Raw genomic sequence first — 17,254 nt, forward strand, 5'->3', positions numbered from 1 at the left:
CACCCACCGTTTGCCTAAGCCGAGCGTCGAGCATCGCATCATTCTTCTCCCCGTGTGTCGTCTGACGAAGCCCAACCACTGCCACTGCAGTTCTTCAAGTCACACACCAAACCTCAGCCAACCCGAGCCAACCCGAGCCGAGATCTCTGTTGTCCAAGCTGATTTTCTGTCTTCTTCAGCTGCGTGCATCGAGCTACCTCCCAAGCCAAGCCGCTCGGGAGCCACCCTTCCTTACAGCTACTTGAGCCAGTGCTTGGTAAGAGAGAAAATTTGATCCTTGTAGTTGTTTCCTTAGCCGATTTCAATATTATTGTTGGAATAAATTGTTGGATTGATTGGGTTCATGACCAATGATTTTTCTTGATGGGTTAATTTCTTATTATTGCTTTGAAAACTATCACCCAAAACTTTACCTTTCATTATATTTTTGTGCATATATTTTTTACACTACATTCATTAAATGATATCTATAAATCTACAATAATACATTTATTTAATATCACCACCTTGCAATTATTAGATAGAAAAACATACCACTCTAATGAATTCATGTGGCAGTTTTATATGCATTTTTAGGTGACTTTTAGCCATTTCCAATAAGCCCACCATTGACATGTGCTCTAAAGTTGTCTATATTTTAGGGAAAATTTATAATATTTTTGCTTAAGAAAACTTTGTATACCTTTTTATTTTCTCAAGGTCCCTCTCTCTATGTTTAATTGCAGAGAAGGGCCTTCATTTAAAGGGATAAAATAGTTGGTAATGAGGACCAATGACAATGTTACAAGTTGATATTAGCAAAAATAACAAGGTTGAAAGTAACTTAAACCTTATAGTATCCCAAACTTTCTTTGTCACTTTTTTTTCCCTTTTTGTGTTGCCATCAAATTTTCTAAGTTGATTCAACCATCCATAGACTTGAGCAAGGAGATTAAAGGGATATGAAGTTTCTTGATGTTGGAGATTTAGTGTTCACTTTAACCCACTGTGTGTATTGGCCAATACGACTTTGTTATTGTATTATTTTCAATTAAGTTTATAGGAGAAATCATGGACCACCAAGCTTTTCTATTTGGGATAGATTGAAGTTATCTTATATTGAAGTACTCACTAGAAACATTTAGGAATTGTTTTGGATGTACTTAATAGTTGATTTCATTCACTTAAAAAACCTAAAAAAACCAATCAAAATAAGCACTTATAGTATGTATTTTGATATTTCTTTGTGAAGAAGGTACAGTACCCATTTAGACTTTGTTTTAATAATTGCATTTGTTTGCATGCAAGTTCTTATTCCTTTGTATTTTGATTGTTGGATTTTAATGTTATAGATTTGGTTATGGCCTATAGTAACTTGTATTCTTTTTGTTAGTAGTAGTTGCTAAAATCTTTTATTTCTTGTATTCTTTCATATGAATTTCTTTCATATCATGAATTTCTTGTATTCTTTCATATATTATAATTCAAATTGATAACCATTACTCAATAAAATCTCTTAGGACTTACACTTATGGATAGGAATTTATTTTCTTTATTTGGTTAGTTGGTGGAAAGTTAGTCTTATTAAGCGAATGTTTGTTCAATATCCATATTTCTTTTCTCTTTTTATTATCTCAACAAGATTTTTTGAACTAATTTAATTTACTTTATTTGTCAATAGATTTACAATTATGGATAAATCATGGATGCATAAAAGTAGATTATCCAAAGAATATGAGTTGGGCGTGGAAAATTTCATCAAATTTGGATTGTCGAATACAAGTACCTCTTACATTCGTTGTCCTTGTTTGAAATGTGGGAATTGTGAAAAGCATAGTAGAAAGGATGTTAGAGATCATTTATATGTTAATGGTATTGATGAAAGTTATAAAATTTGGTTTTGGCATGGTGAAGCACTTCCTAACTCATCTTTCTATGGAGAATGTTCAAAGTTTGACAGACATACATGTGAAGAGAATGATGTTGGAAGTGTAAAAGAAATGATTGAAGTTGCTCACGAGGAGTATTCAAAAGACCCAAATGGATTTAAGAAGTTGCTTATTGATGCTGAAAAACCATTGTATGAAGGATGTAAAAAGTACACCAAGTTGTCTACTCTAGTTAAATTGTATAATTTAAAAGTTAGTGGATGGAGTGATATCAGTTTTTCAAAATTACATAAAACTTTGAAGGAAATTCTGCCAACTACCAATGAACTCCCAAATTCATTGTACGAAGCAAAGAAAACATTAGGTGCATTAGGAATGGAATATGAAAAGATTCATGCATGTCCTAATAATTGTTGTCTCTATAGGAAAGAATTTGCTAATGCAACAGAATGTCCTGAATGTGGTCAATCGAGGTGGAAAAACGTTAAGGATAGAAATGAAGAGAGAATGCAAATTCCCTCAAAAGTGATATGGTACTTCCCACCCATTCCACGATTCAAAAGGCTATTTAGAAGTATTGAATGTGCTGAAAACCTAACTTGGCATGCTAGTGAAAGAATTGAGGATGGTAAGTTACGACATCCAGCGGACTCTCCAGCATGGAAGTTAAAGTCTTTCATAGGGTCTGCAACCCATTATCATGTCCCTATCACATATATGTCTTGGAAAAGTGTGCCTGTAGAACTGAAAGATAAGATATTCACTATAGTTGAGGTATATATAACTTTAATGTCCTTATTATATTTGATAATGTTCTTGTTGTATGGACACTTGATTAAGTACTTTTAATTATTTAGGCTGCATTCGTCATTAATCCAAGATCTAGGAAAAACGTTCTCCAAACTGCAGGTATTTCGTTTCGTCAGTTTAAGAACTGGCCAACAACGAAATACATCATCCCGCATAAAGATGAACCACAATTGCTTCAAGTTCCACCTGAAAAGTATTCCTTCATTGAGCAAAATCACTGGGAAGAGTTTGTAAGGTCAAGGTTATTAGAGACCTTTCAGGTATGAATAACTTTTATACGTGAAAATCATTCGGAATAATATTTGCTACTTTCTCATTAACAAATACATTTGGATATAGGAAAAAAGAAAATTACAACAAGATAGACGATCGAAGAACAAATACAATCATAGAATCTCAAGGAAAGGGTATGCCAATCTTAAGGAGGAAATGGTAAGATGTTTAGATGTCTAAGGAGGAAACTCACATTTTTGTAGTTTGTTCTTTCTTTGTTGCCAAAGAAACCTTATAGAATTTGGGATGTCTGGTTTGATATCTAGTGTAATGCTCCTCTTTGCTTGCGTGGTGTAAGTTTTTTTGTTTCTTGTAAAGGGTTGCATAAAAAGTTGTAAGTAGGATTATTGTATGACTTTTTCATTTGGGGGGGAGGTGGGGTTGCATAAAAAGTTGTAAGTAGGATTTTTCTAAAGCTTTGTCATTGGGGGGGGGGGGGGGTTGTTTGTTTCTTGTAAAGGGTTGCATAAAAAGTTGTAAGTTTGTTGTTTATTTCTTGTAAATGGTTGCATAAAAAGTTGTAAGTAGGATTATTGTATGACTTTGTCATTTGGGGGGGGGGGGGGGAGGGGTTGTTTGTTTCTTGTAAAGGGTTGCATAAAAAGTTGTAAGTAGAAATATTGTATGACTTTGTCATTTTGGAGGGGGGGGGGGGGTTGCATAAAAAGTTGTAAGTAGGATTCTTCTAAAGCTTTGTCATTTGGAGGGGGGGTTGTTTGTTTCTTGTAAAGGGTTGCATAAAAAGTTGTAACTACGATTATTGTATGACTTTGTCATTTGGGGGAGGGGGTTGTTTGTTTCTTGTAAGGGGTTGCATAACAAGTTGTAAGTTTGTTGTTTGTTTCTTGTAAGTTTGCTTTTTTACCAAAAATGGAATACAAGCTAATATGTTTACCACTTGAACTCCATGTTCTCGAATGAAGAAGGAGGGTTCAAATGAAGTTTATGTTGATCAAGCTAAAATGTGGAAGAAAGCTCGAGTTAACAAACAAGGACAGTACGACAACGACGACATTCAGCAAGTCGTCCATAAAATAGTAAGTCATTACATGTAAATCACACATTTCAATTATCCATTACATAAGCAATCATTTCTATAACTTACATTAATTTTCCTATCTTTTTAGGATGAGATATCAATGAATACAGATTCATCGTCTGTGAATAGACACTGTTCGAATGATGTATTAACCCAAGCATTGGGTACAAAAGAGCACAATGGTCGTGTGCGTGGGGTTGGTGGATACGTTACTCCAACAACGTACTTTCATTCAGTTAAGAAAACATCAAAAGATGAGGCGAACATTCTAGTTGAGAATGAAGAACTCCATAGGCGAGTTAGTGAATTAGAGGCACAAATTCGCTCAAACTTATCTATACCATTGTCTGCACACGGGAGTTGTTTAAGGCCAATAGTGTTAGAGGGGATTGAAGAGAAGGGTAAGAGAATAGAAGTGGAATCGTTGGACAAACCAAAACAGAAGGAAAAGAAAGGGAAGGAGGTGATGAAGATGAATGAACCAGAGTTGGACGTCTTGAAGGTATGTAATCCACTATTAAACTCGAATGTCTAAAAATGCCTAAAAATGTCTATTAAACTCGAATGTCTAAAAACGTCTTGAAGGTATGTAATCCACCATTGTCTGCACACGGGAGTTGTTCAAGGCCAATAGTGTTACTGAATTTGGATGTTCTTGAATTAGGAGAGGGACTTAATAAAAATGCCTACAGAAAAAGAAGTTGTATGTGAATCGACATCAACTTTGCCATTAGCGTTGAAGTTGATTCTCAGATATGTTGAGAAGGTAATGGAGAAAGATTCCAGCATCACTTTTTCACTACCCGCTGACCTTTTTGGCGTTAGTCGAAAGACTTCTGTGCTTCGAGAGGATATCGTTAATCTTTGTAACATGAACGAAGTGAAAACGTTTACATTGGTGGCCTATATGATGTAAGTCAATTTCATTCCTTTGCATCTAAATTTATGTATCTCCTTTACGAGTTTATATATTTTGTAGGTACTTGTATTCATATGTTAGTGGTTCGAAAGAAAATATGCAGTATTCTTTGTAGATCCGTCCCTAATCTCTTCTGGAAACACACAAGAATCTCGAATTCGAAACTTGTGTAGAAGATTGATGGTGTCCAAACCCGACCAAGTAGTTCTTGCTCCTTTTAATCCCGGGTAAGTTTAGTTAAGGTATTCGTTGCATTGACAATAAAATAGTACTTACATTTTTGTATAATTAGGGGTCATTGGGCACTGCTTGCTATAAATGCGTATGAGGATACAATGTTTTACCTTGACTCGCTAAGGACGATATCAAAAGCAACTACAAGATATGTAACCGACACGTAAGTTTAATCTTTTATATCATGTAGTGATCTTAATTCTAATGCATGTACAATATTCTAAGATATGTGCAATCTTATCTTGGCAAAATAGAGCAATAACGATATTTCACTCGCAAAAGAACATTAATAATAGCAGGAAACAAACTTTATGACAAACAGTAAAGACAAGTATAAATATTTAAATTCAATTGTATTTTGTAGATTACTAGCAATTAAGACTAGTCCGTTATTCTAATTTATTGTTTTTATAGTGTCCACTACAAGTCGAGAGCACTACGTGTGGATCTATGTCATGAAGTATATGAGAGAAATTATAAATAGGGGAAGCATTGTCATCTCGGATTTGGTATGTTATATATCAAACTATTTCTTTTGTACGTATAACAATTTTCATGAATACTAATTCATTTATTTTGCATGTCTACAGATTGATACACGAAAATCATACTCACAAGTCGAGTTAGATGAGGTGCGGGTTGAGTTTATAGAGTTTTTGGGTTTGTACATATGATCTAGGACTTATGGCGTCATCTCTGAAAAAGGAAATTAACTTTCTTTTTTGTGGCTAATTTTTTGAAATGTTCATATGGAGGGGAGGGGTTGATTGATATACTTTTGAGACTTTGTAGATGATTAGAGTCTAGGTTAATTGTTGATAGGTGAACTGTTCATATGTAGGGGGTTGCCATTATGAAAGTTTATGTATTGGGGAGGATATACTTTTGGGCTAGGTTAGTTAATTAGATGATGTTTAGTTCAATTCTTGAAAATCTGTTAAAATTGTTTATATATATATTGGTTTTGTAAATGATATATGAATATGATGCAAAGTTTTGGAAATGATATTGAATGGATGATGTTTAGTTGCCATTTGATGTATATTTGTCGTTTATATGTAGTTGAATTTTTGGACCAATTAGAGCATAATACAGGAAGAATAATATAAAATAAATTACAATTAAAAAAATGAAAAATTTCTTGACGGTTTTGAAATGTCATTAACAATACATTTCTTGATGGTTTGCAAATGTCATAAATAACAAAGTTCTTGACGGTTCTAAAATGTCATTAAAAAGCACTCTTGACGGTTTCCAAATGTCATTGAAAAGAGTACTCTTGACGGTTATTAAATGTCATGAAAAATGAACTCTTGACGGTTTGTAAATGTCATGAAAAATGCACTCTTGACGGTTTTAAAATGTCATGAAAAATGCACTCTTGACGGTTTTAAAATGTCATGAAAAATGCACTCTTGACGGTTTTAAAATGTCATGAATAGTCGTATTCTTGACGGTTTTCGGCTTCATCATCTCATTCTTGACGGTTCTAAATGGTCATAAAAACGTATCCTCTTGACGGTTCTCAATTATCATGAAAAATTGAATACTTGACGGTTAGAAAGTGTCAACGATACCAATTCTTGACACTTTTTACAACCATCAACAAAATGGTCTTTCTTGACACTGGATTCAACGACGGTTTTGAAACCGTCAAGAATACTCATTCTTGACAGTTTAAAACCATCAAGAGAGTCAGTTTTTGTAGTAGTGCGCGAAGCGACAGACGTCCTTAAAAAGGGTTTAATTTTAAAAAAGAAAAAAAAGGGGAGTCGCCATCAATATTTTTTACAGTGTGATTGGATACTGAAATGAAGTGAATCATTTTAAATAAAATAAAAAAAACTGGTCTACAAAAAAATTAGAGTTTAGTTCGGGAGTCATTTGTGTACGGGAAGGTGTTAGCACCCCGTAACACCCGTTTAGAAAAACGGTGACCAAATTTTATGTCTTGAGTAAAATTAATTTTTTTAAGAAAAAATTATGTCTTATTTCATTGCTCACCACTCCAATATTTGGAGCAATGATCCCATAAAATAAGTGGATACACCGATTAATTAGACTATATTGAGAAAAAATTTCTCACCTTAAGAGAATGAGAAATAGTCTTCGAATAAAGTTTTTTTAAAAAAATATTGATTAGATTTATTTTTTTCTTGGGATCAAATCTTGGACTCCCAAAGATATTGATCCCTCACCTTAAGAATCTAGAAATAACGGACTCACAAAAATTTCTAGATTCCATCGTAGGATTTTTTTTAGCAAAATCGGCATGGGTTATTATAAAACAAAAAGTAAAATAGGAAATCTTATGAAATATATATTTAATTTTGAGTTTAAAAGAAATAATTTTAAAGAAAAAAATTTCTAAATGGTTTAAAGAGAGAAATTTAAAAAAAAATTCAAAATTACGTGATATGGTTAAAAGTATTTTAAAATTTTCAAGAAATATTTAATGAAAGTCAAATAGAAATAACACATCATAAACCAAACCAAATATACCATACTATAAATTGGACAAATGATTCAGGATATTAAAAAAACTAAAAAAACTAAACTTAAATAAGTAAATGAATTAAAAATAAAAGGAGGAAAAAAAAAAAACAGATGAGTGACCCTAAACCCTAAAAGAAGAAAAAATAATTATATGTATATATATAATACATATGATGATGAAGATAATAACCATAAAAAGGTAGTAAAAAGAAAAAAGAAATTTTTCTTATACATTTTTTTCTTTCTCCCTACGTTTAAGAAGAGAAGAACAAAAATAAGGATTCAATCCCGAAGAAAATTAAAAAAAAATACATTTTATATAAATGGTAGAATTTCATTAAAATTAAGCCCAACTAATTACCTCTTGTTGAGATCTCAGGTACTATCACTTGTACGAAATTTGGAGCTTGATTTCAAATGGGTTCTTTAAACTTTGAAGTGAGTGGTCTATATTTCCTATAAACATAACAAAAGCCATATTACAGAGAATATGAGGAGGTGATTGTTGAAGGTGAAAAGGAAATTAAACCATCATCAACCTTTAAGAATGAGTCTATAAAAAACTTTAACAACCATCAATTTCATCTCCACTTTTTAAATCTGTACTGGAAGCTAACATATGATTCATCAGTTACAAAGAACAAGACAAAATTTGATAAAGAAAAAGGTGACAATCGTATCTCATTATATATAAGCTCAGAATCCAACAATGAATTTTGATTCTAAAAAATGGATGGAAGACAATACGGATTATATATTCATGAAGATGAAGATGATATGCAAATAAGAAGCATCTTCAGAAGCCAAAAGACTGAACTCTATTCTAAGATAGCAAGTACCTAATCATATTCCAAAGCCAAAAACTACTCTAATCTTGTGGAATATAAGATCCCACCAGCCCCTTTCCATGTTCACCACCACAGTTCCGTTCCCATATCTAATTCAAACCAAAAGATGAACAATGATTAGAAAACACCAACTTCACAGTGGTAATTAAACAAATATCAATATTAGCACAATGATTAGTTTTCTTTCTTTTTCATTTTCCTTTTCATGAAAAAGTTACCAGTAACAGCAACCCATGAAGATAAAGTTAAAGAAACAAAATTTCACGCCTAACTTCAGACAAAAAAAAATAAAAAAAAATAAAGACGACATAAAGGAAAATATAGATGCTAATGTCAAATACTAATAGCTCTTAAACTAATTCATCGTGCTTAGCGTTGTCTAAAAGTTCAACAATGACTTACAGTAGACTACCAGCAAAGTATGTCCTTCAAAAGTGGAGATAAACTCAGTGACTATTAGTTGTAAAGCTTCATCGCATCCAAAAGATTAAAATATCTTGAAGGTGCTCTAACCTTTTATAACTTAAGTTTGATATTTGTAATAATTGATATATGTCTTTGTCTTCCACGTTGTAGTATGCTAGAGGAGTCATTTCTTCAAGGTGCTTTAACTTCTATCTGCATCATTCTAAAATAAACAAAAACACACCGATCAAAATCAAAACAAGTAATAAAACTTCAACAAGAAATTGAACTACAAATTCATTAGTTCTAATTGAAAGTGGTTGAACCTCATCAAGTCAAATATTATTTGTTTCTTCAGTAAATTTTTTCTTAATAGGGATATTTTTGATTGATTCTGATAGACCACAAAACAAAATTCAAGTTCAATTAGGGATATTCTATTAAAAGTAATATCATGAGAAAATGAAAACAAAAATAAATAACATTATAAGCCCTACCACTTTCTTCTTCACATCGGAATAACATTAGGATGCTGCCAACATTGAGATCGACATACTTCACTACTGTTAAATCGAACAAATGTGAGCGAAAATAGTTCAATTACAAAGTCTTTGGAAGAAATACCATCTCTAATGAGAATATCTTCAGCTGGAAATCGTTCAAGGTATTCAATGGACAAACTGCCAACATTGAATTCAATGGGCAACTTCAGAATCGTTCAAGGTGTTCAATGAGCGGCGCTTTGAATGCAGATCTGGCAACGAGCTTTAAACAGATCCAAGATTACGAGATAGACACGGCTGAGCACGGTGATGGCGATGGTTGGGACGGACCTTCTAGTGGCAAGCACAAAAGCAGTGGTGGGTTCGATGACTACTGAGCATGGGTGGGTTTACGGTGGTGGCAAGCACAACGACGATGGATTTCTTCTAGTGGTGGTTCAACGACGACAAGGTTGGGCACGTGGTGGTTCGACGACAACAACGCTGGGCACGAGGGATCACAGTGTTGGGTTCAACGACGACTGAGCACGGGTTGGCTTGATGGATTTCTTGCGGCTGTTGTTCAAAGTAGTGTTAGGGATCGAAGGCGTGAGATGAAGATTGAGAAGAGTAGGATAGAAATTGAGAAAGAGAGGGATTGTAAAATCATATGGCTTGGAGAGAAAAGAGTAAAGTAAGAGGGAGAAACCATTAATATTTTACAAAATTAAAAAAATAAAATAAAATAAAAAATGAACTTTGATGTCGCTTTTAAAAAGAAGGATGTTTAATGTCAGTTTTAAACCGACATTAAAGAGGAGCTTTAATGTCGGTTTAAAACTGACATTAAACATCCGCTTTTTGAAAAGTGACATTAAAGTTCATTTTTCATTTTTTCCACCTGACATTAAAGCCCAAATTTCTTCTAGTGCCTGTAAGTTGAATTATTTCATCAGATAAAAAAATTACATAAAATACAAATTTTATCAAGTTAATATATATATTTACCTGAGTAATATCAATATTAGGTTTGGCACCTATGTACTTATATCAAAAATGGATTGACCTTTTGCAGTTGGTGTCAACATTAACAACAAATGTAATAGTAATGCTATAATGTTTGACTTCAATCCCATCATTTTTATATATGCCTTCTAATTTTTTGTTATGATCTTCTCTTTATTATAATTGTTAATTAGCTGTGAAAATGGGAACGAATGATTCAAATATGCAGTCATCCAACCCCTCTTTATACATTCCAAAAAAATTTAGTAAAAAAAATTTCGGTTACTAAATTAGAAAAAGATCGTTAAAAGATTGAAGTTAATTAACCATTAGCTCTTTGTCATAAAATTAGTCATTTCATAACAAATGAAATTTACTAATCATTCCTCCCTTCAATAAAATTTCTGTCTGAGACCAACTCAAAAAAGAAAATCTATAATTTTGGTGAAAAAACATATAAGGATTGTATTTAATTGAAAATCAACTTTTGAGAAATTGAAAAAAATTTATGACCACGTCTCTATTATTATATTAAGGGCACGTAGGAGAGTAATTTGTCAATGATTAAAGTCATTTTTGGATATGTCAAATGGAGCACATTCATCTAGCATACGTGATTATTAGTAACCATGAGGTGTATTTAGTTTAAATCTCTTTCCCCAGCATTAAAGAAACCACCCTGACATATATTAAATCACTTTTCTACCTAAATAATTGTGTTGTTTGACAATGATGAGAAAGTAACTTTGGAAACATCCTTTCTGACAGGTTAAAAATATGTGCCAAAATTTTACTTATTTATTTATCATATGTATATTCGTATTCTTATGAGAAAATCGGTCACAATGTATCATCTAGATATAGACCGATCGATATCTTTTCTAAAAGGATGGGGACAATGTTAGATTTTAAGTTAGGATGAGATACGTTTGTGTTATGGCTAGAGTTGTTGAGTATTTGAGCTTGCCTATTACGTGCTTCTTTGTTGCTTGCTGTGTTGTCTTCTGCTTTTCAATATGGCTTGCCTATGATACACTTTTAGAATCATGCAGGTGTAAAGCATTGTGAAGAAAATAAGTATGATAATTAATTTTAAGCATACATTAAAATTTTCTCTTCCATCTCTCGTGCACACTTAGGAGTTCTTCACCTGACTATCCTAGGTCTTGCATGATTAGAGTAGTTTTATTGGGTCCATATCAATTTAGCAGCGTATTCACTAGGACATATCCAACCAACTTTCTCACTTGTTTAAAAACAAATCTCCAGATCAGTTAGGGTTTTCCAGTGTTATTGTTGTATGAATCCCTCACCTAATTCCAAATTTTGTTAGGACTTAAGTAGAAGGGCATTGGACTCTTTTATGCATCAATAGATTTGGAGAAAGAATTTTAAATGTGCATCAATCGGTTGCTTGTTCTTGGATTGTATTGAGAATCGAGTACTGCTTAGTTCTTATTGAGTCATTGACTGTTAAAGCATGAGAAAGTGACATAGCAACTTAATTAATTAAGCAAGCTATTTTATGTGATTGTGTGCGTTATTCTTTCCTTGCTCGGAATGATCAAGAATTAAATTGTTGGGGTGTTTGATAACACCAAAAATGTACTATTCAATGTTGTTTAATTTGGGATCATTTTACGATTTTTTTACATTTCAATTTGATTATTCTCTAGCTTTGGTATGAAGGATTCTTTTCCAATTTCAACGTATTTGTGAGATTCCGAACTTAACTTTATGTTGTATTGATGATCATTCAATTATGTTTTAATAGATTTTGATGATGTTATTGGACGCTTGGGGATTTTATGATCATCGATTTGATTAATTAAGTACTTATGATTTGTTATTGATTATTGTATGTTAATTACAGTAAACAACCAGCTAAGTTGATTGTTTATATATGTTAATTTCAACTATGTAAAAATTAATATCATTGCTAAATACATAAGAAATTAATTTAAAAAATTTCAAAACTCTAAAGAGTTTGATAACACGTTTCAAGTTGTTAAGAGTATATAAACATCCATAAAATTGTTGTCAATTGTTATAACACGATTCACATAGGTCTACGTCTAAAAAGTTTAAAAGGGATAATAGAATAGACAGTTTAAGGTTAAAATTGTATGGTTTATTTTCATTAAATTTCATTAACCAAGAATAAAGTGGAAGGAAAAATAGAAGGTACATATGATCAGCAAACCTATGGAATGTTGCTATAAAGGGAAATAAAAATGATGATAAACTTTCACATATGGCTTTGCTGACTTTGTGTGCCATTGGTTGAAAAGATTTTAGTCTGTTGATGGAGCACCAATAGTAGCAGGCTTAGCACATATTTGAGGGTTTTGCACTCCAGTAATGGTAGGCATTACATTTGCACATTCAGACACAATCGGTCCTCTATTTCCACTATAAGTGAGGTTAATATCAGCAACTTCTACCCCTTCACATGGTATACTTTTGCTGCAAACAAGTTTGACTGCGACAGGAGTAGCAGAAGTGCCTCTAATATTTTTGAAGCTCACATTGCTGATCTTAATCTTAGATGGAACCTAAAATGATCCCATAAAAATATTGATATAAATGACTTCAAGTTTGCACTTATCTAACTTAATTTGAAAAAGAATAATTCATGAAGTTTAACTAATTAATTAAATTTTAAATGAAATAAAAAATAATTTCAATACAAAATATACCTTTCTGTTGCATTGATTCCACGGACAGTATTCTTGATCTATAATGATAGGGTTGCTCACATTTTCCATTTCAATATCTTCAAAATGCATGTCAGAGGCCATGAATGCGACGGCAGAATCAGGCCATGTTTTGATTCTGACACCATTGGTAGTATTGAATATTTTGCATGCTTTCACCGTAACTCCTACCACGTCTTTTTCCTTGGTGTACTTGCCTAAGCTTCCTATGCTAATACCATGTCCTGGTCCGCACGTTACATTGGTAATAGTTACTTGCTTGTTACTATCTCCAACAGACACACAATCATCTCCAGTTGCGATTTTTGAATCGAGAATGTATATCTCTTCTGAGCTACTTATGTGAATTCCATCAGTGTTGGGACTCTCATCTGGTGCATTGATTGTCACATGTTGAAAAGTAACATTCTTGCAACCCAAAAGATTGATGTGGAAATTTTTACTATCCAAAGAAGTTATGTCCTTCACTGTTGAATTGGTGACGAAACTGAACTTCAAATTCTGATCGATTTAAACGAATAAAGAGAAAAAAATTAAAAAACTTTCAATTTAAAATAACACATGTATGGTAACTAAAATGATGTATGTTTAAATTGTATATGAAATGAGGCAAAAAGTTTGAACTAATATATATAGTCGTCAAGTTTACCATGGGAAGTTTGGTACATATCTTCTTTTTGTGGCAATTATTCTTTTCCCAACCTGATTTTCCTTGACCATCAAAAACTCCGGATCCCGATAATATTAGTTGATCAATGTATGAAAAAAGAACCAACCCGTCTCCTTTTGTATGGATAGGAGCTTGCAATGTTCCTTCCACTTGAACTTGAATAGGAACACTCTTGCAAGGTCCTTTAAGATTAGATTGACTTAATTGGTAAACTCCTTTTGGAATCAACAATGTACTAGGAGTCGTAGACGCACATGCTTCGGTCCATGCATTTGCTAAGGCCTGCAAGTTGAGTTATATCATCAAATTATAGACTTCTTTCTAATATATTCAATTTTTTTCATCGATGTTTTTTACATATATACTTACCTGAGTAATATCTGTATTAGGTTTGGCACCATATGTAGTAACATCGAAAATGGATTGGCCTTGAATAGTAGATGCCAACGATAATAATAACAACAAAGGTAGTAATGCCAATCCCATCATTACTACCCCTTCTACTTTATTTATTTAATTTAATTTATTTGTTTTGCTCTAATGCTAACTTAAAAATGGGATGAATATGCAAATGCATTCAACCATCTTTATATAGGAGAAGAAAATCAATAGTGGGTTGAAAATTCTCTTCCAAATTTTATTTACTACATTTGTCAAGGATGAATGAATGGTTGAAGTTAAATGATTGTTTATATTTGTCAAAAAAATTAGTTATAATTCTTTGAACATTTGAAGAACTTTTCTAATTCTCTCCAATCCAATAAAATTGATTCCTTAAATTTCTCTTTGAGACCACGTCATGTCCAAACCTCAAAATGTGCAACATAAGTGGCTTAAAACAAGTTGAACAAAAATTAGATCTATATGTTTTAATGGACGATAAAAATCTTCGGCAATTATGTGGTATTAAATTCTCCTCAAGTGTTTGACAATTTCATTCATAGTCAAAATTTAGATTATATTACAAAAGAAAATCATGAATCATAAATAAAAATAAGCAAAATTGTTACTAATTACAAGGATATAATATAAATGACCTAGAGTTGTAATATCTCTTTGAAGAATATATATATACAATTATTGAAAGAATGTGCATGATCCATTTCTTTCATTCTTAAATTTGTAACCAATGTTTGATTGTGTAATTTGATGCTTTAAATTAACGTATAATATGTGAAATATAATTACATTGTATATGTTAATTAATCTCCAAGAAGAAATAGGTTAGATAGGCTTGTAATTTGTGGTTGACAACAAAATCATTGTTCTATATACTAACCTTGAGGAAATCATATTAAATTTCTAATTTGGCTTTTTCTATTAGAAATTTATCCTAGCATAATCCCTGAAGCTAATGTGATTAGTTATGTTGGAGTTTTTTGTCTAAAAGATTTTATGGAATATCTTTGACTAAATATCTTTGATTAATGAATTAAAAGATGAGATATTTAAGAGATAAAAGATTTTCCACTATTCTAGGAATCTTGTTGAGAAAATAAGATTTATACATATATTATATATGTGTATAAATAGGACGTTACGTGGTTGTTACGTGTGTGACGAAGAAACAAAAAAAAAACATAAGTTGAAGAAGATCTTTCACGTCAGGGTTGTCCGTAGAAGCTACTGGGTTTCAAAGGTATGATGATCTTATGTCTATAAGGTCGTCATGTTGATCGTAGTAACAATAATTGATGAGTAACAGACGAAACAAGTGATTGGTATGATCACGAGGATCTTTAGAGGGATCTCGAGACACTGCCAAAGATGTTCACTCATGTGTTCAGGGAGAGCCTGAAGCTAGACATCGTGAAGATAAATAATTCAGGGGAGCCTAGAGTCTGATGTTAAGATGCATGTTATTAAATTATATTATTGAACAAAGTACCATATGCTGTATCGATATATATTAACTCAAGCGAATATTAATAAAGATTACTCATCAGGGTTGTACGCAGCTCCCCAGACGTAGGCAATATTAGCCAAACTGGGTAACAAAGTCTCGTGTGTTATTCTCTTCTACTGTCACGCTAGCTATTATAACTGTTATTAGCTTTAGTATTAACTGAAGACTTATTTGATTATCTCACTGTGTTTTCTATTGGTATCAGAGCGGGTTATTAGATCATGGAGATAATCAGATAGGGACCATCAGCTTCACGTCCTTCTGTTCTGGATGGTAAAAATTACTCTTATTGGAAGTCTCGCATGATATTTTTCATTAAGAATATGAGAGACCCACATATATCCTCTAAACTGAGACCCAAACTCGTAGACCGTGACCCATCGGAACTCTCTCTCTTTCTCTTCTGTTTGACTGTCGGTTGCATTTCTCTTAATTTTTCTCTCGCTTTTTCTTATTCACACATTAACCTCATAGAAAAAGAAGAAGATTGATGTAATTGCAAAAATGCCATTAGGCATAATTACCATTCTGCCCTCAATGTTAAAAAACCTATTTTCAAACCTCTTAAATAATTTGTCAATAATTTTTTCACAAATCTCCCTCTTGACAAACTATTTAAGACACCAAACTGATTCTCCAAAATTCCTATCATCCAAATTTAACATTCAGCTCATCTAATAGCGATTTAAACCTATGAGCTGAAAGAACTTTAGTTAACATATCTGACATATTTCAATTGTATGAACTTTGACCAGTTCAACATCTTTCTGAGCAATAACGTTTTTTTATGTAATGAAATTTGACATCGATATGCTTGTATCGTTCTTGATGGGATGGATTCTTCGCAAGATGAATAGCACTTTGGCTATCACAATGGATGATAAGAATAAACTCTTGCAATAACAACTCACCAACAATTCTTTTCAACCACACTGCTTCCTTAACTGCTTCACCAAGAGAAATATATTCTGACTCAGTAGCGAGAAAGCAACAACTGACTGTAGGTTAACTTTCCAACTGACAACATTACCATACAAGCGAAAAGTGTGACCTGATAAGGACCTTCTTTTATCAAGATCTGTAGCATAATCTGCATATGTGATACCTTCCAACAGTGTTGATTTATCACAATCCCTGCTATAACACAATGATACACTGGCTACCTTTCAAGTATCGTAACACCCATTTAACAGCTTTCTAATGTTTCTTCCCAGGATTTGACATAAACCTACTAATCATACTCATAGCATAACCTAAGTCAGGCCTAGTACAAATCATTAGATACATAATACTTCCAACAGCATTACAATATGGAATATTAGATATCTCTAACCTTTCTTGTTCAGTAACAGAACATTGAGACGAAGAAAATCTAAAATGAGATGCTAAGGGTGTTGAAACTGTCTTGCTACCAGACATATTATACTTTTCAAGCAGTTTAATCACATAATTCTCCTGCGAAATGGTTAACAAACATTTATCTCTATCTCTCTTTACATCCATGCCTAGGATCCTTTTTAGTTCACCTAAATCTTTCATTTCAAACTCATTACTTAACTGTTTCTTGAGTTCACATATTTGA

At 32.6% G+C, this 17,254-nt stretch overlaps 1 protein-coding gene and 1 long non-coding RNA gene across 5 annotated transcripts; both read right to left on the bottom strand.

Moving 5' to 3' along the window:
* Positions 1–7,936: 7,936 nt before the first annotated feature.
* LOC127149553 (uncharacterized) lies at positions 7,937–10,033 on the bottom strand. 4 transcript variants are annotated; one of them, XR_007821262.1, is made up of 4 exons: positions 9,390–10,033; positions 9,001–9,115; positions 8,479–8,576; positions 7,937–8,095 (listed from the first exon to the last, which is right to left on the bottom strand). It is a non-coding gene; the product is annotated as an uncharacterized LOC127149553 (long non-coding RNA). The 4 variants fall into 4 exon arrangements; XR_007821261.1 differs by having other exon boundaries at positions 8,890–9,115; XR_007821263.1 differs by lacking the exon at positions 7,937–8,095 and having other exon boundaries at positions 8,301–8,576.
* A 2,455-nt stretch (positions 10,034–12,488) lies between these two features.
* Positions 12,489–14,433, bottom strand: LOC127149560 (exopolygalacturonase-like). The gene is made up of 4 exons (XM_051085346.1): positions 14,136–14,433; positions 13,746–14,048; positions 13,079–13,597; positions 12,489–12,934 (listed from the first exon to the last, which is right to left on the bottom strand). The coding sequence occupies exons 1-4, from the start codon at positions 14,253–14,255 to the stop codon at positions 12,674–12,676; spliced, it is 1,203 nt and encodes a 400-aa protein (XP_050941303.1). The 5' UTR covers positions 14,256–14,433; the 3' UTR covers positions 12,489–12,673.
* Between the last annotated feature and the right edge of the window lie 2,821 nt (positions 14,434–17,254).

Source organism: Cucumis melo, chromosome 1, assembly GCF_025177605.1.
Source record: "Cucumis melo cultivar AY chromosome 1, USDA_Cmelo_AY_1.0, whole genome shotgun sequence".
NCBI classification, from domain to species: Eukaryota; Viridiplantae; Streptophyta; class Magnoliopsida; order Cucurbitales; family Cucurbitaceae; genus Cucumis; species Cucumis melo.

What these genes read in the sequence shown, in the direction of transcription:
- LOC127149560 (XM_051085346.1), bottom strand. Translation starts at nt 14,255, where the DNA reads ATGATGGGATTGGCATTACTACCTTTGTTGTTATTATTATCGTTGGCA. An exon ending in TATGTACCAAACTTCCCATG is followed by an intron (nt 13,598 to 13,745) that starts GTAAACTTGACG and finishes TAAATCGATCAG; the next exon opens with AATTTGAAGTTCAGTTTCGT. An exon ending in GGAATCAATGCAACAGAAAG is followed by an intron (nt 12,935 to 13,078) that starts GTATATTTTGTA and finishes GGATCATTTTAG; the next exon opens with GTTCCATCTAAGATTAAGAT.